Source organism: Lipotes vexillifer, unplaced genomic scaffold (genome assembly GCF_000442215.2).
Source record: "Lipotes vexillifer unplaced genomic scaffold, Lipotes_vexillifer_v1.1 scaffold1704, whole genome shotgun sequence".
NCBI lineage: Eukaryota > Metazoa > Chordata > Mammalia > Artiodactyla > Lipotidae > Lipotes > Lipotes vexillifer.
In genome coordinates, this window is record NW_006799933.1 from 131,773 (window position 1) to 157,887 (window position 26,115).

The window sequence follows — 26,115 nt, forward strand, 5'->3', positions numbered from 1 at the left end:
GTTATGGCCTCTCCCATTGTGGAGCACAGGCTCCGGACGAGCAGGCTCAACGGCCATGGCTCACGGGCCCAGCCGCTCCACGGCATGTGGGATCTTCCCAGACCGGGGCACGAACCCGTATCCCCTGCATTGGCAGGCGGACTCTCAACCACTGCGCCACCACACCAGGGAATGTTTAAGGCTTTTACCCTTCGTTTTTATTCTGTTCTGTTGATCTGTTTACTTATCCTTATAATAAGTACCACACTATCTTATTGCTGTAACTTTATAATAAGCCTTAAGCTATTTTAGTATATGTCTTACAGCATTGTTCTTCACAGTATTCTTGACTGGTCTTAGCCCTTTGAGTTTCCACATAAATTTTAGAAGCAGCTTGTCAGTTTCTACATTAAAAAGCCTTCTGGGATTTTGATTAGAATTTCAGTTATTCTAGGAGATCATTTTGGTGAGAACTGATATCAACAATATTGAAGGTTTTAGTCTGTTTACATGGTATATACCTCTATGTAGTTGTTATCTTTATTTTAGCTGTATTTTGTATTGTATATTTTTTATTTGATTTATTCCCAGGTATTTGGTTTTTTGAAATTGTATTTTTAAAAATTTCATTGTCTAATTCTTTGTTTCTAATATATAGGGATTAATTTTATTTTTGACATTTTACTTTTCATCTATATTAAACTTATTATCTTTAAAACTTGCTATCAGTATTTAATTCTTAAATTCTTAGTTTTATCTATAGATTCTTCAGGATTTTCTGCCCACACAATCCTGTTGCTGCTAGTGAAGACTCTTCTGTTTCTTCCTTTCTGATTATTTTCCTTTTATTTATTTTTTTTGCCTTTTTGTACTTTCTGTAGGATCAGCAGCACAACTTACTGCTCATACTATTGATCTGTGCATTTATTTATTCAGTTTGTCTCCTTTAAAGATTGACACACCTAATTCTGTTTTATTTAATAGTGAACTGAATTCAAAGCTGCAAGATACTTTAGAGCAAATTGAGGTAAGAAGAATTATATATTAAGTTAAATGACTTTTTCTTTTCAGAGGTTTTTGAATAGCGTAGATGCATCTTATGTTTTGACTTTCATGTTATTATCAGTGTTTATACATCACTATACTTTGTGTTTTTCATATGGAATATCTGTGCATGGTCAAGTTAATGTTAATTTACTTGTACTCTCTATAATACTTTAGGAATTGTGGGATCTGAAAAGAATATTTGAAAATATTACCATATCCAGCAAGATCCCTAAACTGTTAGTCATAGGTGTGTTCTCATGTAAACCATAGGCAAAATACTTAACCATGTATTAATTATTTTTTGATTATCAACTGCTACTCCTTTTTAGTTTAGTGAGTTTATTTATTTAAGAATGATTATTGGCTGATGATAACCCTCCTAAATTCCTAAACCTCATAATATCTCATATAATTCATCAAATATGTAGAAACTGGAAAGGAAAAGCTATGTTATTGTGAGCATAAAGCCTTTTCCTCCTACATTTATTCAGAGTTCATCTCTTTCCTCAGAATCTTTGCAAAGCAGAGTGCTCATTTAAATAAACTTAATAAGAATTATTTGGTTTCTTCTGGTACTTTATTGTTTTCCTGATGAGAGTACTTAGAAAAGTTGAGGCTAGACTTTCAAATGACTTTTGTGAAAGTAGTTTTTGATCATAAATGCAATTATTTCCTAATTGTAAGAATGACAGTTTATTTGATAAACATAAATAGAACTGCTTTGAAAATCCCTTAAGTAAATAATCACGTGAAAATTTTAATGAGGACTTTCTTTCAAAGCTCAGTTTCTTTCATTCTTATAATTTTCTGTGTAAGTACAGAATAATATTTATCTTAAAATGAAATCATTGAGATAGAAACCCATAAACAAAGTTGGTACATTTAGATATGAAAGGGCAGTCAGTACCTTGAGGTATGTACTTTTAAGGTCAATGTAGTTTTCTTGAAAATTATCATTGCTTTTCAGTAATTTACAGAAGGATTGTTTTATTTTTCAGTAGTCCTACAAACTCAGTTCATGTAATTGTAAGATTTTAGCAGATGCTTGAAGAAACATAGTTAAGTAAAATTAAAAACTAAAATTCCTTTAGAGACTATGATAATTATTTTGTGTCCCTTGAAACACTAGGCATGGTTTTTTAAAAAACTCATATTAATAACATCTCAATAAACTTGAGTATAGCTGGTAATAAGAATTATAATTTATTTATATTTTATTTAAATTTGTTTTTGACTATTAAATCCAGTGTAATAATAAATGTGTTTAGATATTAGTTAAAGTGAGAAATTAGTTTTACTTAATATTTTCTTCTTACTACCTTGAAAATATAATTCCTTAACCACCTCTTGCCTCCTCTTTTAATTATACAGGAACAGTTGGATGTTGCTCTGTCCAAAATCTGCAAGAATTTTGACATTAACCATTATACCAAGGTTCAACAAGCTTATCGACTTCTTGGGAAAACACAGGTTAGTTTTGAAAGGATGTTTTCTTTTTTCTTAATCAGGAATCTGTTGATCTTCATGATTGCTTAAGTTTGAATATTATTATTAATATAGGGTGCTTAAAAAGTTTCATTTAACAAAGTAAATTTTTATGTTGTATTAACAATAGGAACATGATCTCATAGGCTCAGAGTGTGTGTAGTGTGATTAAAACATTACAGAAGTCTGTTCTAAACTATGAAGTGTTTCTCAAGTTTAATATTTTCACCATTCTATGTAGGTTTTTTAAAAAGTATATTGTGAGATAATTCAGTGGGAGAGAATTGTAGTCTTTTTTACCTCAACTCTTGGTCCCGAATAAGAACTTCTAAATTTGGAGCCTCATGGTTCCTAGATGGGCCATTATGACTCCCTCAAAGTGGTATGTAAACTTTTGTGCATTGTGTACATGTGTTGTAAAACAGGTCCGTTGCATTTATCAGATTTTTTCAAAGGATTCTATTATCCTCAGAATGTCCTCACTGCTCCCATGATGCATAGCTTTACATACTCTTACTTCTCAAGGGCTTCCTTGAAAAATTTGAAGTAGAGGCCACAGTTTGAAAATTAATTATATCTTCTGCAAATATAGGATTATACATTTTTCTAGAGAACATCCAAACATGATAGGTGTAAATGTTTTCTTCCCTTAAATGGTCTCTTGTCTTAGAAGGAAATTGAAGACTTTACCAAACTATTTAAACCCTATTTACATTTTATAATAAGAATAAAGTTTGGTTATTTATTGTAATTTATTAGTTTTTATATCTGAAGCTATACCTAGGGAAAAATACTAGAAGGAAGACATTTGGTAATTTCGAGGGACATGTTTAAAGACTTTTGAAAATACAACTATAACTTCTGATTTCCCCCATTAGATGAATTCTTTGACTCATTAAATATTTATGGGTACCTGCTATGTGCATTGCTCCAGGCACCTGGATATAGGCCCTCATGTATCTTACCTTCTAGTGAGGGAGACAAACATTAAAGAAATAAATCAGTGTAAGTGGATAGAGTGATGCAAAGTACTGATTTATATAGAATAGTCAGGAAAGGCTTCTCTGAGAAGATGACCATTGAGTATCCTGAAAAATGTAAAGGAATGATGGCAGAAGGCATCCAAAGGTGTGATTATGCATGACATGTTTGGGAAAAGGTAGGATGGGTACCAGTGATAAATACAGAGCAACAGAGCAGTGTTCACAATTCAGATTTATCTTTAGTGGTATGATGTTCTGGTTATTTGCAGGGTTATTTACAAATAATCAACACTTATAATTCTGTGTATAATAGTTATTTGTGCTGTAGCTAAAATTGGTAAAGATTTTTTCCTGTGTTTTTAAAATCTGTTGAAATTTATTTTAATAATATGAGATTATGTTGTATGTTTTTTCTTTCCATAGACAGCAATGGATCAACTTCATATGCACTTCACCCAAGCCATTCATAATACCGTGTTTCAAGTTGTTCTTGGTTATGTGGAACTATGTGCAGGAAACACAGATACAAAATTCCAAAAGCTGCAATATAAGGATCTCTGTACGGTATGTCATAACTTAATTATTGTTCATATCTATTTTAGTTTTTAAGTTTATATTTCATTATTTTAGAGCCTACTATTTGAAGATATGTTTGCAAACAGTTTTTCTCCCATATTCTTTTCCTCATAGAGAAACTGGAAGATTCAGTCACATAAAGAGTAAAGGTTGATGAGATGGTACAGATTTGTGGAGTGTGGTTGCTTCTAAATGGACTCTCTCCCCTCTTATAGCTTCTTTTACCCTTCTGTCTCAGGGTCTTAACTCTCTTCTGTGATAGCATCTAGGGTGCTTTTAAGCAATCATCTTTGCTGATTTTCATTACATACTTTCAATCAGTCTTGCCATGTGTATAAATGTTGCTTCTGTCAGCATCTGTAACCAATTTTTCTTTTTCATTCTTAAAGAAACATAGGGCTGTGGGTAATATAATCCATAGGTGGGAAGTGAACTGAGTTGGGTTCTCCTTTCGAATTGTTCTTGCTGATGGATTGATGTAGTGTGAGGAAAAGAGAATGATGAACCTCTAGGAGAATGGGGGTGCTATTTGCTTTTAAAGGAAGCCTGGTAAAGCATGAATTCTGTTTGATACTTATTAACAGAATTAGGTATGATAGGTTCTTTAATGTTGAAAGAACAGACTTAGAGGAGCTGAATAATGAGATGAAGAATATGATGCATTTTAAGGTGGCCCACTTTCTTTGGCACTATTCTTGATAAAAAATTAAGGAAGTTTAGAAATTACCTCAGGCCTCTTGGAAGTATTTAAGTCAGTGCTGTTACTGGCAGACAGGGATGTGAATATCTCTTATAAGCCTAAGTAAGTTTTAATTTGTTTTATAATATTGAGTTATATTTGATCTATTTAAACCAGGTAAGATTAGGAAGAGATTATCTCATATCAGATTTATTTATTTAGTTTGATGAAAAGATGTGGACTTTTAGTAACTGAGTTCTGTAAATGAAAGTGGTTAGCTCAGTAGAGGAAAAATGGAAGGAAGCCTTAGAAGTTCAATCAGTAAGCTGATGAGAGGAAACTTAAATATGTTTTCCTGGTGAGAACACATATCAAGGATCTGGAATGGCATAACTCAGGCAAGTGAGGTGGTTTGTGAAGGAGGCTTGTATTAGAATGTACAATTATTAATTTTTCAATATATGGCAATTGGGAATCATTTTTGCCCTAATTAAAATTAACTGATAATAATTATTGATGAAATACTGGTGTAGGAGCATATGTGGCAACCGAGTTTCAGGTAAGAAAGAAACAACAGAGCCCTCAGGATATATGTGCAGGGTGTTGACTGGCAGATTTTGGAAGTGAGAAGGAAGAGCCCAGGCATTTGGGCAGTTGGTTTTCTCTGTATGGTAGCAATATTTTGAAGGAAGTCCTTAATTGTAGATAAAAGTTTAAATATAACATTGAAAATTGAAATAAGTGATTTAAAATTTTGTGTTGAAGTATAGTTGATTTAAAATTTCTGCTGCACAGAGAAGTGATTCAGTTATACGTATATATGTTCTTTTTTGTATTTTTTCCCATTGTGGTTTATCACAGGTTATCGAATATAGTTCCCTGTGCCGTACAGTAGAACCTTATTGTTTATTTTATATATGGTAGTTTGTATCAGTTTAGCTCTTTTATTTTTTATTCTTTTTTAACATCTTTATTGGAGTATAATTGCTTCACAATGCTGTGTTAGTTTCTGGTGTATAACAAAGTGAATCAGCTATACATATACATATATCCCCATATCTCCTCCCTCTCGAGTCTCCCTCCCACCCTCCCTATCCCACCCCTCTAGGTGGTCACAAAGCACCGAGCTGATCTCCCTGTGCTATGCGGCTGCTTCCCACTAGCTATTTTACATTTGGTGTGCATATATGTCCATGTCTTTTATTTTAGACAATCACTTCCCCTTCTTATATTTTTCATGGCATCCCATTTTTGAAAAGACCAGGCCCTCTGCCTTATGGAATGTGGCAATGGATCTTACTGTTGATCCCCTCTGCTCAGCACAGTGTCTGGTAATAGTAGCCTTTCTGTCCATTTGCTGAGCACTTGAAAACAGTGATAATGGTTATGAGTAATAATCACAGAAGCTAAAAAAAAAAAAAGATTGAAATAAATGAAATAGTACACTGATTAGAGTTGATAGAGGGATAGTGTTTCTGTTAACAGGGGAACATTTTGTTTCCTTTAAATGGAAAGAGATTGGAAATGAAAAGAGATAATCATCTGCTTGTTCTTATTCACAGTCTTATTTTATAAGTTTTTTTAAAATATAAATTTATTTTTGGCTGTGTTGGGTCTTCGTTGCTGCGTGTGGGCTTACTCTAGTTGCAGCGAGCGGGAGCTACTCTTTGTTGCGGTGCGCGGGCTTCACATTGCGGTGGCTTCTCTTGTTGTGGAGCATGGGCTCTAGGCACGCGGGCTTCAGTAGTTGTGGCACACGGGCTCAGTAGTTGTGGCTCGTGGGCTCTAGAGCATAGGCTCAGTAGTTGTGGCACATGGGCTTAGTTGCTCCGTGGCATGTGGGATCTTCCTGGACTAGGGCTCGAACCCATGTTCCCTGCACTGGCAGGCGGCTTCTTAACCACTGCGCCACCAGGGAAGCCCCACAGTATTGTTTTAAACCACTCACAGATGTCAGTCTATTACTAAATGGGCTAGAATGAAATTGAACTCCTTTTTTTTCCTTCTTTTTTACAAAGAAACCTGGGGCACAATTAGTGTTCTGTTTTTTATTTTCTCTGGTAAACAGAGAACTTCAGCGTTCTTAAGGCCAGCAGCATACTGTCCCATTATGAAGTGTCTGCCATTTGTGTTCTGTCACCATTGCTCTAAGTTTAAAAGTTTAGTTGACTTTGAACTTTTTGAAGTCATTTTGTAACTGAATGTACTTTCTTTACTAAACTGTAATTTCTAAGTGATTTAATTAAAGGCACAATTTTTCTTTTTATAGTTTATCTTTGTCTAGTTTCCTGTTTTTTCTTGAATGTATCGACTTAAAGAGTTTTAGATCAGTAATTTAGGCTCTTTTAAAAAATATGTACATTACCTTGAAGCACAAATAAAGGACTACTTCTTAGAAGCAAAAGTTTCAAATGAGAATTAAATCTCATTTCTGGCAAGGGCCAATGTAAAGGGGCATAGTGGTTATTTTATCTGATTAAAAAGCCTTTTTGTGATTGCGTTTATCAATACATTGATGTACCCTACATGTTCACACCAGTTTGTGGAGAGATTTAAAGATACCAAGTGGAAGCTCTTTATTTAGTGACCTTGTAGAGAAACATTTTGTAGGTTTTTTGAAAGATTATGAAGTATGCATCAGTTTTTAAAAAAAAAAATGTTGTTGTTTTTTTAACATTTTTTTTGGCAGGCTGATGGGTTTCCCATGGGAGCTTATTTCAAGATGTTAATTAGGATACTGTTGATTAATTTTATGATAATAGAGCTGGCTAAGCTGGCTGCAGTGTTCTCAACCATTTTTCAACTGTTCAGTTCGAAATGCTTTTAATGAGTTTTGAGTTCTGTCTTTTTTTTTTTTTTTTTTTTTTTTTTCCGGCACACGGGCCTCTCACTGCTGTGGCCTCTCTCATCGCGGAGCACAGTCCGCGGACGCCCAGGCTCAGTGGCCACAGCCCACGGGCCCAGCCGCTCCACAGTACGCAGGATCCTCCTGGACCGGGGCACAAACCCGTGCCCCCTGCATCGGCAGGCGGACTCTCAACCACTGCGCCACCAGGGAAGCCCCTGAGTTCTGTTTTTGAAATGAACTTGATAATGTAATAATACTTTGGGGAAAAATGTAATGTTTCTTTTAGAAAAAGCTTTCTGAAATAATTTCAATATGTATTTTCTCCTTTTGGCACATTGGAGGTGTTTAGTAAATGTTTCTTAAGTATATTGGATTGACCTCTTTGTCTCTAACTTGCGCGTTGTTCACTTAATCAATTTTCAGATTTGATTGAGAGGGAAAGAAAACCAACATTGAGCACTTTCTCCATGCCATGTACTTTTACAGGTTTTTTACATGCATACATCATAGAAAGACCAACTAAAGGCTCATCAAATGTTCCATTCTTCTAGTTTTTAAATTTTTGATTCTTATAAATAATACCTCTTGATATTGAATTGTAATTCAGTGGCAGTTTGAGAGTCAATAAATATTTTTAGTAAGATCTCTGTTGAAGGTATAGTTTATTTTGATGTTCATATAAGAGCCTAGGGAAATTTCCTCTTGAGACAAAAAGCTATTTCTGTTCTTAAATTCTCAGGGCACTTTCTGTTGTGAAGAATTAATATATTTTCTCTTATCAAATAGTATGAGAGTATACAGGCTCTCTATGATGATAAGCTGCCAGGAATTTCAGTGCTAAATTTAATGTTCATTTGTAGTAACCATCTTGTTTTGGGTTTTCTGTAGAATTAACTGCCTCCATATCCTTTTTCTGTTTTCTGACTTCTTAAACTAGTCTCTTTATATGTTTCTATATCACTCACAGTCTTTATGGAGTTAGAATACTGATTATATAAGTAGTCGCTCAAATTCAGCAATCATTAATTAATATGTTTACTCTTAAAATACATGTATTTTAAATTATACACCTAAAACATTGATTGTAGAAAAATACAGATAAGCAAAAGAAGAAAATAAAAAATATTTCTGTATGCAGAGCTGGTTCTTTTAATGTGTATATAAGCAAATAGCTTTTTAAAGTAGGATTATGCTGTACACACAGATTTAGAACATTTTTTTCCACTTGCTACGTTATGAACAATTTTTCATTTTAGTAAATATGCTATGCACATACCATTTAGTGGCTTGACAGTACTTCATTGTAAGAGATCCTGTGGATTAATTAACCAGTTTCTTTTTCTTTGATGTTCATAATGACAAAAGTTGGAAATAATATAAGTAACACTGTAGTTTTTTTTTTTTTTTCTTTGCTGTACATGGGCCTCTCACTGTTGTGGCCTCTCCCATTGCGGAGCACAGGCTCTGGATGTGCAGGCTCAGTGGCCATGGCTCACGGGCCCAGCCGCTCCGCGGCATGTGGGATCTTCCCAGACCGGGGCACGAACCCACGTCCCCTGCATCGTCAGGCGGGCTCCCAACCACTGCGCCACCAGGGAAGCCCTGTACTAAATATTTTTAAAGCTAAATCTTTGCACACATCATTAATTATTTCTTTAGGATAAATGATGAAAAATAAAATTGCATTGCCAAAGGCTTTGGTTTATATTTCCAAAATTGCCCTCTAGAAAGTGTGTTTCAACTTATGCTCCTCATCAGTAGTGTCTGCTTTTATCCTTTTCGCTGTGCACATGAATGCTGATTATTTTATATTTAATAGCTTAATTGTCAGATAGCAGAAGGTAGCATATCACTACTAATTTATGTAGCTTGTCACTCAAGCATATTTAGGATGTGAAGGAAATTAAACAGGGACATTTCATTGATTGTTGAGGTTAACTTGGTTGATTTGGTTGGATAGGTGAGTGGACCTTTCCTTTCTTACTAGAGAAACCTTTTCAGTTGGAGGAATAATGCTATTTACTTGATTGCTTTATCAGATCACTTTTAAAATACTCTAAGAATTCAGATGTCACATTTATTCTTATCACTTATATAGTAGCATCCAGCTAATTTTTTTATATGAGTTATATAATGTTTTTTTAAATATAAGAGTTATATATTGGTTTCTAAATATTTAAGGTAAAATAAAAAATAAGTTTTGGTAATTTTAAATATTCAAAACTTAATGATCAAAAGATAAGGAAAGTTTATCCGTCTCTTCCTTTTTCCCTGCCATTTACTCTTTGGATTGTCAAGAACTTTGAAGGGTCTGAAATTTTATCCTACTTGCAGATTAACAAGCTAGCCTGTTACTGTTTCATGGATGCTGGTAGAAGATGCAAGATTCCACTTTCTTAGTGCTCTGACTTAGTGTAAACCAATTTCCCTTGTCATTACCCAGCTTTTGTTAATCAGTCAAGTAATGGGCTGAGCTCAGCAAGGGTAAATATGGTTATAAAGAGTTTGTAACCTAGTAAGGTCACATTAATTATGATCAGAGGTAGAATAAGAAAAGTTCAAACAACATATACAGTAGTGTCAATGGGATCAACACAGTTCTTTAAGGGTTTAAGGAGGCAAAAGAGGAGCCTGCAAGTTTTGAGTTGGTTTTGGATTTCAAGAAGCACTGTGTATGTGGCTGAGTACAGGGATACAGAGGAAATATCCTGAGCAATGGCATGAAAGAAGAGCATAGGGCAAGTGAAAGGAACAGTAGGTTGTCTGGCTTGGTTTAACTGGATTAAACCAAGTATGATGATTTGGTGGTTTCTACCATATGCTGGAACTAATGAGTGCCTATGGAGAACATGCTTTGGGCTGATGTTATCTGAGTAACCAGCTTTCCCTCTCTTGGCTGGAAGTGAAGGGGTTTTCTAGTCACTTGAAACTGGCTCAGGTGTGATGCCCAAGTCTATGAACCCTTAAAACTATCAATGTAACTTAGACTGCTGGGTGATTGTGTGTGTGTGTGTGTGTGTGTGTGTGTGTGTGTGGAGGATGGGGGTAAATGTTAAAGAACCAACCTATTTTTAAGACGTACACAGCTGCCAGCAGAAACAAAATAATTTACTGGTAAAAGCCATTCTCAAAACCTGCCAAGAAACCATATTCTTAATTTGTCTTTTTACATTTAAATACTGCCCATTTTTGGTGATAATCTTAGCATAGGGGTTCACAGCATTTTATTACTTGAAAGTTTGAAAGATAAATTATATATTCTGATAACACAAGCTTTGCTTGTTTTATAGTATTAAGCTTTCCATTTGATTAAGGCCATTTAGTAGCAATTAGACAAAACTGAGGATGGTAGTAAAGGAGCCCCCTTCTGTGTATTTCACAATTTAGAGGGTGCTAGTTACGTAGTTCCAAGTTGGCATCATTCATACCATACATATTACATGTCTTCATGTGTAAATATTTAGTATTAATGATAAAATGCCTGGGAGATGAGAATGACTTTTTTCACCAAGATGTTTGTGTTGTTTTTTTTGTTTTGTTTTTTACAATGTTGTGTTAGCTTCTGCTGTACAGCAAAGTGAATCAGCTATATGTATACATATATCCCCTCTTTTTTGGATTTCCTTCCCATTAAGGTCACCACAGAGCACTGAGTAGAGTTCCCTGTGCTGTACAGTCTGTTCTCATTAGTTATCTATTTTATACATAGTAGTGTATATATGTCAGTCGCAATCTCCCAGTTCATCCCACTCCCCACATCCCCCCTTAGTGTCCATACATTTGTTCTCTACATCTGTGTCTCCATTTCTGCTTTGCAAATAGGTTCATCTGTACCATTTTTCTAGATTCCACATATACGCGTTAATACACAATATTTGTTTTTCTCTTTCTGACTGACTTCACTCTGTATGACAGACTCTAGGTCTACCCATGTCTCTGCAAATGGCACAATTTTGTTCCTTTTTATGGCTGAGTAATATTCCAATGTATATACATACCACATCTTCTTTATCCATTCCTCTGTTGTTGGACATTTAGGTTGCTTCCATGTCCTGGCTATTTTAAATAGTGCTGCATTGAACATGGGGTGCATGTATCTTTTGGAATTACAGTTTTCTCTGGGTATATGCCCAGGAGTGGGATTGCTGTGTTGTATGGTAGTTCTGTTTTTAGTTTTTTAAGGAACCTCCATACTGTTCTCCACAGTGGCTGTATCAATTTACATTCCCACCAGTAGTGCAAGAGGGTTCCCTTTTCTCCACACCCTCTCCAGCATTTGGTGTTTGTAGATTTTTTGATGATGGCCATTCTAACTGGTATGAGGTGATACCTCATTGTAGTTTTGATTTGCATATCTCTAATGATTAGTGATGTTGAGCAGCTTTTCTTATGCTTCTTGGCCATCTGTTGGTCTTCTTTGGAGAAATGTCTATTTAGGTCTTCTGCCCATTTTTGGATTGGGTTGTTTGTTTTTTTAATATTGAGCTGCATGAGCTGTTTATATATTTTGGAGATTAATCCTTTGTCCGTTGGTTCGTTTGCAAATATTTTCTCGCATTTTGAGGGTTGTCTTTTGGTCTTGTTTATGGTTTCATTTGCTGTGCAAAAGCTTTGAAGTTTCATTAGGTCCCATTTGTTTAGTTTTGTTTTTAATTCCATTTCTCTAGGAGGTCAAAAAGGACCTTGCTGTGATTTATGACATAGAGTGTTCTGCCTGTGTTTTCCTCTAAGAGTTTTATAGTGTCTGGCCTTACATTTAGGTCTCTAATCCATTTTGAGATTATTTTTGTGTATGGTGTTAGGAAGTGTTCTGATTTCATTCTTTTACATGTCGCTGTCCAGTTTTCCCAGCACCACTTATTGAAGAGACTGTCTTTTCTCCATTGTATATCCTTGCCTCCTTTGTCTTAGGTTAGTTGATCATAGGTGCGTGGGTTTATCTTTGGGCTTTCTATTCTATTTCATTGATCTGTATTTCTGTTTTTGTGCCAGTACCATACATACTGTCTTGATTACTGTAGATTTGTAGTTTAGTCTGGAGTCAGGGAGCCTGATTCCTCCAGTTCTGTTTTTCTTTCTCAAGATTGCTTTGGCTCTTCAGGGTCTTTTGTGTTTCCATAAAAATTAAAAATTTTTTTGTTCTAATTCTATGAAAAGTGCCATTGGTAATTTGGTAGGGATTGCATTGAATCTGTAGCTTGCTTTGGGTATTTTAGTCATTTTCACAGTATTGATTCTTCCAGTCTAAGAACATGGTTTCTCTCTCCATCTTTGTGTCATCTTTGATTTCTTTCATCATTATCTTACTGTTCTTAGGTAGGTTTATTCCTAGGTATTTTATTCTTTTTGTTGCACTGATAAATGGAATTGTTTCCTTAATTTCTCTTTCTGATCTTCCGTTGTTAGTGTGTAAGAATGCAAGAGATTTCATGCATTAATTTTGTATCCTGCAGCTTTACCAAATTCATTGATCAGCACCAGTAGTTTTCTGGTGGCATCTTTAGGATATTTTTATGTATAGTATCATGTCATCTGCAAACAGTGACAGTTTTACTTCTTGTTTTCCGATTTGGATTCCTTTTATTTCTTTTTCTTCTCTGATTGCTGTGGCTCGGACTTCATGTTTTTAAATTATGAATGAATCTAGTTTAGTATAAGGAAAGTTTTGCTATAGCATATGCATATTTTACCTATGTAGAGTCATAGTTTTTAAAGCTTCAGAGAGACTCTAGGTTGTTTGCTTTATTCCTTGGCATTAGATATATGACGTGAAATGCTGGAGTCATGACCAAGTAAGTCACAAAGTTGGGACCCAAGCCCAAATATGTGCCATCCACTGCACTATACTGAGCACCACTCTGATTTCCAGTGATTAGAAAGTACCTAAGCTATTCATATTTTGTACAGCTTGGTCCTTACAGAAGTAATTAGAGGTTGGCGAGATCTTGTAATTGCTTGGCCCAGCCACTTATTTAGGTCCAGAGTTCAGCCTTCCCAGAGATATTTTTAGCTCCCTGGGCCTAGTGCTGTTTTGACCTGCAACATATTTCCAGAAACCTCCCAGCTAAACAGTAGTCCTTTCCAGCAGCTTCTGGTGATGTGAGCTCACTGTGCAAATAGCATTTATCTAAAGATGCTGATAAGCCTTTGTTGTTTTTTTTGAAATCCATCTATTAGTGTATGTGTGTGTGTGTATGTGTTTGGATAGGGGTGGGGATGGCAGCACTAGGAGTTTTAAACCTGAGGATGCCAAAACATCTGCTCCCTTTATGTTTGTCAGGATGTGATTAGAGGGATAAATCAAAGTGAAACAAGAGCATAATAATACTTTAAGGATACTCCTAAGAATTTTTATTTTGATGTTTTAATATAAAAAATCATATTCCTGAAATTTTTGGAGGTAATTGGTAATAGAGATTTCTGATAAGTATAAAAGTAAATTAATGTGAACTAAAAGGCTAAATTTAGCGGCCTCTTTTTTCCATATTTACCACTTTGCACCAAAGCAACTTTCAAAAGGTGACATTTTTTTCATTGTGTGCTTCAGATTTGAAAAGGCTGCATATATTCATTTCTGGATTTACACTGTTGTGTGAAAATGGCCTCTAGATTCTTATTAAATTTATTATTTATAATTAAGGCTGAGGTGTTGCTGGTTTTAACAAGCTAATTTCATGATTTTAATTTTGACCAGGTAGGTTGGTTGGGATGGTTAGTAGTAGAGATGGGAGGTACAAAGTTTTACTCTTAACTGATAGTGATGAGATTGGAAATCAGATCTGTGGATTCTGTAAAAGTGTTAATCAAGATTTGATTAAGGAGTGACTTTTGATGTTTGAATAGTGAAGGTTAGTTGTAATGCTGTGTTGAGCTTTTTGCATTGTAACATCTGGATTTGTGAATCTTGTCTAAATCCTGCCCCCCCAGGATATTTGTTACCTGTGATCAGTGGTTACTAGATATGTATGTTATCTGTATGGAGGTTGTGAGTTACAAAAAAAAAAACTAGGTTACTTAAAATATTCCTCCTTTTCTGCATGATTTTTGAGATAGTTCTGAAATACTACACCTTTTTCCTCTTCTCATCTCTCAACCTTCCCTGAATAAATTGGTACTACTAGCTTTAGAATGGAAGTGGAAAATAGCTTTGGAACACAGAGAAATGTTTGATAAGTAAATTTCTATTTCCCATATATTCTTTTTTTTTTTTTTTTTCTATCCAGGTTTCCTTTTTTTTTTTTTTTTAACATCTTTATTGGGGTATAATTGCTTTACAATGGTGTGTTAGTTTCTGCTTTATAACAGAGTGAGTCAGTTATACATATATATATGTTCCCATATCTCTTCCCTCTTTGTCTCCCTCCCTCCCACCCTCCCTATCCCACCCCTCCAGACAGCCACAAAGAACCGAGACGGTTATATGACACTTAAGAGCATCAGTAAGAGCACTTTGAACAACCAAAAGGAGTTGTCCAATTAAAATATTATCACTAAAATATATATATATTGAACAGAATAGGTTATTGTTGTTTTAATGCCTGCTGACCTGAATAGGAGAGAGCCTTTATTATTTTTCCTGCTTTGGCCTATAAAGCTATTAACTGGGGTTTTCCTCTTAGCAGTTAACAATAGCAAAGTGAAGACGGCATCTAAGCTGTGTTCAGCCCTGACTCTTTCTGGTCTTGTGGAAGTAAAAGAGGTATGTTTGTAGACGACCTTCTTTGCTGGGAATTTAAGCCTTGGGTGACTAAACCCAGTATCTCTTTTGTCAGACGATACAGAGAGAATCTGGGAGAAATAACAACCCTGAAGGTGAGGTGATCAGTGTCACTCAACTAGGAAACAAGTTGAGAAGGGCTCTGCATGGGAGAAACCAGATGCCTCGAAGGACGAAACCTCTGAAATCAATCTCCTCTGAAGAGACTCAGCTTGGGCCCATGTGGGTTGGGACATATTTTGGTCTCAGTACTAGTGGTGACCACTGAGGCATCTCTTAGTGGACACGAATCTTAGGCCTAAGTGAAGGGCAGTTGCCTGTATTTTCCTCAGCTTTTGGGTGGGAGGCTAGAATAGGTTGGAGGGGGAAATCCTTTTCTGACAATTCATTAGAAATATTAACATTAAATAGAGGTATTTATGGTTCTCCATTCTTCTCCAATGCTGAAATTTTCTTGTGTGAGAAGTGTTATACCACAATAGCTGTTATACCATTGATCTGTACATGACCTAGGGCCTCAGTTTCTTCACACCTACCCTTTCTTATTTTTCTCTTTAGTTAAAGTTCTTCCATCTTTTATTCCAAAATATGGGATGTTCATAAAAATTTTTCCCATATATTCTTTTTTTTTTTTTTTTTTTTGCGGTATGCGGGCCTCTCACTGCTGTGGCCTCTCCCACCGCGGAGCAACAGGCTCCGGATGCGCAGGCCCAGCGGCCATGGCCCACGGGTGCAGCCGTTCCGTGGCATGTGGGACCCTCCCAGACTGGGGCACGAACCCGCGTCCCCTGCATCGGCAGGCGGACTCCCAACCACTGCGCCACCAGGGAAGCCCTCTGTTTCCCATATATTCTTAAAAAAATTTTAAGACATGCTATATTTAGTTCTTTGGGGTGTCTCACTGTGTGAATATTTTCTAAATTGCTTAATTCAAGGCTTTCGTTGCTATCATTGATATGTGGTAAGAACACTGAACTGGACTTGCAAGATGTCTCTCCTCTGCCTTGGTATTCCTGGTTTTATACTAAATGAATCACCCATTAATTGGGACTCGAACTGAGTTGCAGTGTTAGGTATCTAGTCATAAGTGAATGGATTAAACCAATGAAGAGGTAGCAGATCCAGGAATTTCTAACACTTTCATGAAAGGTGAACCTGAGATATCCAGAGTGGTTTACTGTCTAAGGGCATGTGACTGGTAAGTTGTAGAATTGGTGCTGGCTGGGATGCAGGGCTTCCAATTTCTTGTCTAGTTCTCTTTCTGTTATGCTCTGCTGGTGTGAAGAAGGATTGATGTCTAAGTGGAAGTTGTAATTCAGAAACTCAGATTCTCTTCTTGGCCTGCCTTTTACTTTTTGACTACTTATACAATTATTTGCTTATTTGTTGGTTTCTTTGAATCTGTTGTTTATTTGTTGGTTTCTTTGAATCTGTCTTGTTATCGTTACGGTTCACACATGTCTGTGTAATAAGATTCTCTATTTGAAATTTGGAGGTGATTTTTATAAATTAACAAGAGATCACTAGGTATGAATGATTTTAGTGACAAGGTATTAAGAGCATCAGAAGCATTTGTTGCTTTGAGAATTGACACTAGTTGATTGCACAGTATAGGGGAAAGTGGTTTCTGGAGTCCAACTTTAAAATGAAATGACTTTTTTTTTTTTTACATCTTTATTGGAGTATAATTGCTTTACAATGGTGTGTTAGTTTCTGCTTTATAACAAAGTGAATCAGTTATACATATACATATGTTCCCATATCTCTTCCCTCTTGTGTCTCCCTCCCTCCCTCCCACCCTCCCTATCCCACCCCTCCAGGCGGTCACAAAGCACTGGGCTGATCTCCCTGTACTATGCAGCTGCTTCCCACTAGCTATCTACCTTACGTTTGGTAGTGTATATATGTCCATGCCTCTCTCTCGCTTTGTCACAGCTTACCCTTCCCCCTCCCCATATCCTCAAGTCCATTCTCTAGTAGGTCTGTGTCTTTATTCCTGTCTTACCCCTAGGTTCTTCATGACATTTTTTTTCTTAAATTCCATATATATGTGTTAGCATGCGGTATTTGTTTTTCTCTTTCTGACTTAACTTCACTCTGTATGACAGACTCTAGGTCTATCCACCTCATTACAAATAGCTGAATTTCGTTTCTTTTTATGGCTGAGTAATATTCCATTGTATATATGCACCACATCTTCTTTATCCATTCATCCAATGATGGACACTTAGGTTGTTTCCATCTCCGGGCTATTGTAAATAGAGCTGCAATGAACATTTTGGTACATGACTCTTTCTGAATTATGGTTTTCTTGGGGTATATGCCAGGTAGTGGGATTGCTGGGTCATATGATAGTTCTATTTGTAGTTTTTTAAGGAACTGCCATACTGTTCTCCATAGTGGCTGTACCAATTCACATTCCCACCAGCAGTGCAAGAGTGTTGCCTTTTCTCCACACCCTCTCCAGCATTTATTGTTTCTAGATTTTTTGATGATGGCCATTCTGACTGGTGTGAGATGATATCTCATTGTAGTTTTGATTTGCATGAAATGACTCTTATTTGTCAGCATAGTCTTCAAGTACAGAGATGAACACATTTTGGCTTAAATCTATTAAAAACTATATGTATATATGTATCCCACCTTGCCTTTTTTTGTAAACTATTTACTTTCTGTGTATTTAGTATAATGAATCTATACATTTGTTTCTATTTTAGAATATAAATTTAGGTAAGAATCATCTTGGTCAGTACATCATAGTCTTATGTTTGTTACATATGAACATATTTGAAGATAAGTTTGGGAGACTTTTAGACATGGGCATTGGCCTAGCTAGATTTGTGAATTATTTACTCTTGAGTAAGTTTGGTGAGGAAAAGCTTGGTATAGTTTCACTAAATAATTTTAACGTTTTCTGAAAAAAGTTTCATATAAACATTTCTGTGTGTATAATCTCATCCAAACCCATTAAAGTTTAGCAAATAGTCAAGAGGTAACACAGTAAAGAACTTCCTTTTCCTTGAATAAATAGGCAAATGAGATAGCTAGACAGTGGTTGGGTGGAGAATAGAAGGTAGTAGTTCCAAGTTTCAATTTTCTGGTTTGTTAAACTGTGGCAAGTATTATAAAAGTTAATTGGTGGGCTATAGCACAATTATTTGTATAGTTATAATTTTTCTTTGGGAAAAATAAGGCTAACACTGCCTTCCTTTTATCGGTCAGAAAGATATGTTGGGATATAATTAGATTAAATTTATTTGCATAATATAAACACAAATTTATGCAAAGTTGAGTTTATGAAAGTTTGTAGAAGAGTACCTTTATTCCGGTGAATGATTTTTGAGTTGCAGCCCAGAATGTTTTTGTGATTTTTGCTTTTCTTTGTCCTCTGCTTTTAGCTTTTTCCTGACCTTGTGCATCATTGTCAGTTTTCATTACATGTGTGTGGTATGAGAGCTATGTCAGTTGTAATGATGTGGTAAAAATAAACCAAGGAAAAAAGCAAGACTGGTTCATTGTAAAGGTAGTAATTATAATAGTAAACAGGGAAAGTCGACATAAAAAGTTACCCCAAATTATGGCATAAATATGCAGAAATATTTGTGTTGATCTCTGCAAGCCATGTGTAAATCTGGATAGCCATTCTAATTTTTCTGCAAATAGGTACCCATAGCCAATTAGGTATACTCAGAAGTTTCACTCCCTCCTGTGTTCCTTCCATTTTTATTCCCCACGCCACCTCTTACAGGTAACTGACTTCAGTGTTTTCTTCTTTATATTCACTGTGTTTATTTTTTTGATGATAGGCAGATATATCATTAAATTTTTTTCTATTTCTTATGACATACATATATATATGTAAACTTTTCCCTTTCACATGTATATGTATCATATGAAAGGGAAAATTTTTTATTTAAAAATTTTTTTAAAGGTATATGTCTGCTTATCATTATTTTTCACAGTTGCAAAGTGCTCTTTTGTGTGTGTGAAGTTTATCCAGCTGATCTTCTGTGTTTGGACATTTAGAAAGATTCCAGTATTTTGCAGTTACAGATAATCCTTCAACGAATAACCTTGTGCGTATGTATTTTTACATTGTTTGAAGTACACCTTCAGGTTAAATTCCTAGAAGTGAGATTGCTGGGTCAAAGGGAAAATACACATGTAGTTTTGTTAGACAGTGTGGTTTTGTTAGATAATGTCAAATTCATTTCCAGAGGATTGTGTCATTTTGCATTCCCACCAGAAGTGGATGAGAGTTCCTGTTTTTTTGTTCACAACCTTGCCAACAGAGTATATATGGTATCAGATAAACAAAACTGGACACTAGTTAAAGTGGTATGGACAGATTTCAATCAGTAATATACTGTTGTAATGGGGAAAAGAATCCATTGTGAACTGAACTCAGCTTCCATTTGTACAGGGGTCACTGGGCATTGTAAAGGGAGAAAGAGGGACTAGGAAGGGGGATGAGCAGGGGCTCAGAAGAAGCAAGGAAGTGAAAAATTACAAAAAACAAGGGGTCCATGTGAAACCCATCTGGGTTAGGCTCCCACCTTCTCCCTCAGAGACTGGGAGACAGGGGCCCTATCTTCAGGTTTTAGCTGGAACAAACAATATATTCTTTTGGCAGCCTTGACGTTTCTCAGGCAAGCACTTTAAGGGGTGCTATGGTCATTCTAGGGTTGTGGCCGTGAGCTGCTAGAAACTACGTTAGTGTCTTGTTTAACCCTTTGTAGGTCAAGATTGAGGACTAATGAAGGAGAGGGCTCAGGGAGCCGGCTAGAGTTTGGTCAAGGGGAGAATCTTTGTTAATGGTCAGCTTTAAAATTTTCACTGATGTGATGAGTTAGAATTTGTTTCTTACTGTAGTTTTAATTTACATTTGCCCTATTATGAGTGAAGTTGGATATGTTTTCAAATATTTAAGGGCCATCTTTATATCTCTGTTAAGTGTGTTTATATCTTCTTCCCATTTTTCTATAGGATTTTTGGTCTTTTCCCCCCAAATTTTTAAGTGTTCATTATAAATGTGAGATTTTTTTTTATTGTGACATGTATTGTGAATACTTTTTTCACGTTTATCATTTGATTTGTTTACTGTGGTTTTTTCTTTGTTATACAAAATTTATAAAAATTTTTATGTAGTAAAATTTATCAAATTTTACTTTTATTACCACTGAATTTTGAGTCATAATTACAAAGCCTTTACCTATATCAAGGTGAGAGAAGAATTAACTCATGTTTTCTTTGGGTGCTAGTATAGTTTTATTTTTTAGGTTCAGCTGTCTTACCCATTTGGAGTTTGTTCCTGTGGATGGTGTGAGGAGTAGACCTAATTTAGTCTTTTCCAACTGACCATCCAGTAGTTGTCCCAACACTATTAATGAAAAAGACTGTCTTCACTTAAGTGATATGAGATGCTATCTTTATCATATACCATATTTTTATATGAGGCCAGACCTATTTCTGGATTGTTTTTATTGGTATCTCAGTAAATTCATAAATTAACTTAGGGAGAACTGACATCTCTGATGTTGAGACATCCTAACCAAGAGTGAGGGATGTCTTTCTATTTGTTCAAGTCTACCTTTATGTCTTTCAGTTTTCTTTTTTTTTTTTTTTGTGGTACGCCGGCCTCTCACCGCTGTGGCCCCTCCCGTTGCGGAGCACAGGCTCCGGACGCGCAGGCTCAGCGGCCATGGCTCACGGGCCCAGCCGCTCTGCGGCATGTGGGATCTTCCCGGACCGGGGCGCGAACCGTGTCCCCTGCATCGGCAGGCGGACTCTCAACCACTGTGCCACCAGGGAAGCCCTTTGCTGAATTCTTTTACTGTTTGAGTTTTATCATTCATTCTCTAGGAATTATATTCTAGGTATATTATGTCATTTACAGATAGAAGTAGTTTTATTTCTTCTTTTCCTGTTCTTTTGCTTCTTATCATTTTCTCTAATCTAATTGCATTGGCTAGTACCTCAAGAACATTGTTAAGAAGTCGTGGAGGGCTTCCCTGGTGGCACAGTGGTTGAGGGTCCGCCTGCCGATGAAGGGGACGCGGGTTCGTGCCCCGGTCCGGGAAGATCCCACATGCTGCAGAGCGGCTGGGCCCGTGAGCCATGGCCACTGGGCCTGTGCGTCCGGAGCCTGTGCTCCGCAACGGGAGAGGTCTGCATACTGCAAAAAAAAAAAAAAAAAAAAAAAGTAGTGGAGAATAGTGGACATTCTTGTCTTCTTCCTGACCACAGTGGATATGCCCTAAAGTTTCCTCATCTTAGGGAAATGTTTATCTGTTTTTATTTTCTCATGAGTTATTATTAGGAATGGCTGTTGAATTTTGTCAAAGGGTTTTCAGCGTGTTTGGGGACAATCATTTTGTTTTTCTTCTTAGACCTATTAATGTGACAGATTGTTAATAGATCCTATAAGATTGAACCATTGTACTGTTCTTGGCATAAGCCCCACTTGGGCAGCCTGAGTCCAGTGGTTAACAGCTCCTTTATTTTACTACTTCTTAGTTGAGTTTCAGAGACTTGACATGCCTGCACAAAAGTATACTTGCTGAGTCATACAAATTAGTATTTTTATTAATTGCTTGATGAATGAATGTTTTAGTAAATGGGGAATTTAGAGGAGGGGGAAATCATTATGGAGAGAAAAAATACTTTTTGAAAGAGAGAGGACGACTACCAACTGGGACTTCCTGAGCATCAATAACACCGTAGCTATACTTTCTATATAGCTCATTTCTACTAGCTATTTATTTTGGAGGGCTTGCATCATAGTCTTATTAGCCTTTCACTGTTTTATCAGCATGATCAGTTGTGGTGGATTGATTACAAATTGAAGAAATGCTACGAAATCTCAAATGATGGAGCAGATGCTCCACTGTGACAGACAGAAAGCCTGCAAAATAGAATCGAGGCATTATTCTACCTGCAGAAAAAAAAGGGCAGAATGAGAAACTGGTAGTTTTTACAAAGGATAGAGGGAGAAAAATCCATGTATTTCCTTTAGGGAGAAGATTTGGGACCACGTATTGTTTCATAGCCATGTTATATAAAACATTTTAAAATGCTGTTGTCAAATATGAAATATCTGTATCCATGTGATTTACAGAATTTGCAGATTGTCAAAGGTACTTACTTAATTTACATAAATAAAATGATTGACTTGTAAATTATGACCACCTTTTTGCAAGTTGTAACTTGGGTCCAAGGGTGAGTGTAAAGCTGCATTTCATGCTAAGAACATGGCTTTGAAAAAATATATTTGGGGAAGTTTGCACTCCTGGTTATGAGAGCACTTGCCATTCAGTAGTATGTGGATTCATAGTATATGGACTGATACTCCTAATGAATACTAAAAAGCCATGTTGAAATAGGAATTACTTGAATGAAATTTTCTTGCCATTGAACTTTCTTTTTAGATATATCAGTGGAAGAAATTTTCTTATCTAATTCTTGAGTGCATTTGATTGATACCATAACATTTTATTTTGATTAACTTTGTGTTAAACATGATAATTTGAAAGTTGGCTCTTGTCATTTTCTTCAGCATGTTACACCAGACAGCTATATTCCATGCCTTGCTGACCTGTGCAAAGCACTGTGGGAGGTTATGCTCAGCTATTACCGAACTATGGAATGGCATGAAAAGCATGACAGTGAAGATACTACTTCTGCTTCTGGTAGGAAATTATTTTGATTTGATTTTAAAAACTGAACTATAAATATGCCGTTTTTCTGGAGTAAGGAGAAAGAAAAGGGACAGCTCTACTTTTAGAATTTCAGGGACCATGATGACCATAGGTTAAATGTTCACCAGAGAAAGTGATTCAGCTGCCATAAAAACTCCATTACCTTTGGGGATTAACTGGGCCGAAGGACTTCTTATGTGATAGGTATTACAAGTTTCCAGGAATATGTGGTGATGACCTTAGGACTAAGTTACTAAAAAAAGAGCTTTAAAAAAAATGAGTTGCAAACTAGGTAGGACATTGGTCTGTCCAAATTTACTCTAAAATTAATGCTAATGTTCAATATTAAGTCCTTTTTGCTAATTTTCAAATTGTACTAATAAAACTAGATTCTAAGAATTAATAATTATACTGATACTTTTCTGCCTGAAAATAGATAGCAGGACATAAAAATTTCATAAAAAATGATGTTTTTAAATACCATCTTTGCAAGCAAAATACAACTTTAAATGTTTATGGTATAGTCATAAAGAGAAAATCTTTGAGAAATTATATTAACTAGGCATGTTTAAATTACTTCATGTAATTATATATCTTAAGTGATTATCCTTGAACAATAGCTAAGATTAAGTATTCAAAATACTTTTAAAAGTAATAAATGAGTCTACCAGTATTTAGTATGGGCAAAATAAATTATACTGTACCTGTTTTTTTGTATTACATAAAGTTTAATATAGCTAGTCAATCAAGTTATTCTAGTAACTTCTAATTTCTGAAGTGTTTGGTTTCTGTGATTGGGTGGGTGGAGGAATGCGCAAATCTTAGTTTGATTAAACATGGGATTTTGGTAGTATAGAAGACATACGTTTAATATTAACTCATAAGAAGCTCATAAATACAGATAAATTCTGTGGAAGGATTTTCATTCTTTTAGAAATATTGTAGAGGGAGGAAGAGGTTTAAAGGAAGAGAGAGAAAGGAGAAAGCAGAAAACGGGGGGCATTGAGCCAGGATTCTAGGCCAGACTAGGCCAGTTGGGTATTTTTACCCAACTCCTCTACTACCTCTGGGAGTCTGGGCTTTGCAGTCAGAGATACCTCGCTTCAAAGTTTGACTGCCATTTATTTACCAAAGGCGAGAATGTGAATAGGTCACTTTATCATCTCCAGGCCTCAGTTTGCTCCTTAAAATGATAGGTTAAGAAAACAAAACAAACAAAAAGCTTCATAATGTGGTAACACATCTACCTGTAGGATTGCTATGAAGTTTAGAGAAAATGTAAAAGTGCTTACACTGGTTGTTCTTAATATCATCAAAGGAAATGGATCAAGAGAGATGATTATAATAATAATGAAATGTCTATAGGCCTTTTTTTTTTTTTTTTTTTTTTTTTTTTTTTGGGAATTCCTGGGCTTAAGGGATTTTTTCCCCACAAAGTTTATCTTGTTTTGGCAACCTTTCTTTTTTTCTAGATATGGTACCTGTTTAGATATCTCAGCACCTCTTTTCCTTTTTCTACTACATTATTTAAGGAGAAACCAAAGGAAAAGTTTGGAACAAAATTAATACATACTTTAGATATAAGAGTATAGAAGACAAGATATACTTATCATGGTGAAGCTCGCTTTTTGCTTCAGGCTAATAGTTTACAGGTATTATGTATTGTATGCATTTTCATTGGGGTATAGATTCAAACTTAAAACTCTATTTGAACCTTCTATACTTAGTCCTCTTTCCTAAAATTCCTTCACCCTAATCTGTATAATTTAAGAATGTTGAGGACTGTGATCAGTCTAATAGTCAGGTGACAATATCTAGTACTGTAAAAAGTTATTTGTTCACCAGAAATTCTTCCTTTCGTATTCACATTAAGGACTAAAATTGTAGGAATCAGTAATTTAAAAGTTATTCTTCACAGAACTTCATACAGCTGTAAGGGCCTCTAGAGTTCATCTGTTGTTGTTCTCTAGTGATACTACTGGTGTCCGAACACTTCACCATTCTAAATAAACTAAAGCTGTAGCTCAGGTGCACTGCTCTGAGCTGCTGGGTTCCTAATAGCCAGACCATACAGATGATATGGCTTAAGCTGTAGGAGTAGTCACGAGTACATTCGGCATGTATCTGGGGCCTGGCCTATGAAAGGGCCTTTTGCTGCTTACCAGTGGATACCCTGCTAGCCTAAGATGAGATCATATCCTCAGTTGTTCTGCACAGTTTACTTGCACAAAGGCATAATTTTTAAAATATAATGTGTATGTGTATTTTCAGTTGCTTTTAGGGGGAGAATTATTTTGAGGCAGGTCATTGATCTTACCTGTTGAACTGGACATTGTTAGATTATTTACCTGGAATGGATAAAAGTATTCTGGATCATGAAAAATATAAAATGTATGCATAATTGCCTCACTGCATGAGCAGTTTTGCACTCTGTACTCTTGTTAACATGCATATTAATTGAAAATTGGGTTAGTTGGTCCTGAAATGCCCTGGCAGTAGGCAGTATATGGGTCATTAAGAATCTGGTTTCTGGGATCACACTACCCAAGTTGGAATCCCAGCTATAATCATGTATAAGCTGAGTGGTCTTAGGTGTAAAGTACTTAACATTTCAGAGTCTGAATTTGTCTATCTTATCAAATGAGTTTAATCCTAATTTCTATTTTTTGACATTGTTTTGGTTGTATAAATATTGAGAATATTTTCTATATTTTACACATGCTTACAATATATGAGAATCCAAATTTTTTTTTTTGAAAACAAAAATGTGAAACAAATTTTAAAACGTATACCATCTTTTATTTTCAGAAGGGAGTAATATGATGGGTACTGAAGAAACAAATTTTGATCGTGGCTACATAAAAAAGAAATTAGAACATGGACTTACACGAATATGGCAGGTTTGGTTTTTTTAAACTATTTTTTTACAAAAGCAATAGAAACCTTCATGTCAAAGTTGTTTTAGAAATTCAGTATTTAAGTTTTCTGTATTTGTTTTCCCTGCAGATCTAATCATGTGTTAGTTTTTCTTTGGAATAAGTCTACCATTTGAGTTCTGTAATTTAGTTGTCAATTATATTTGACTATAAGTGGCAGTAGAAAAA

General features: G+C 35.7%; 1 protein-coding gene across 1 annotated transcript in view; it reads left to right on the forward strand.

The window, feature by feature from the left end:
• VPS50 (VPS50 subunit of EARP/GARPII complex) overlaps positions 1-26,115 on the forward strand; it is a 149,448-nt gene that overhangs the window by 46,860 nt on the left and 76,473 nt on the right. Inside the window, 5 exon segments of the mRNA XM_007472019.1 lie at positions 964-1,006; positions 2,398-2,496; positions 3,918-4,058; positions 22,870-23,002; positions 25,820-25,911. Of these exon segments, the coding sequence (XP_007472081.1) occupies positions 964-1,006; positions 2,398-2,496; positions 3,918-4,058; positions 22,870-23,002; positions 25,820-25,911 (508 nt within the window).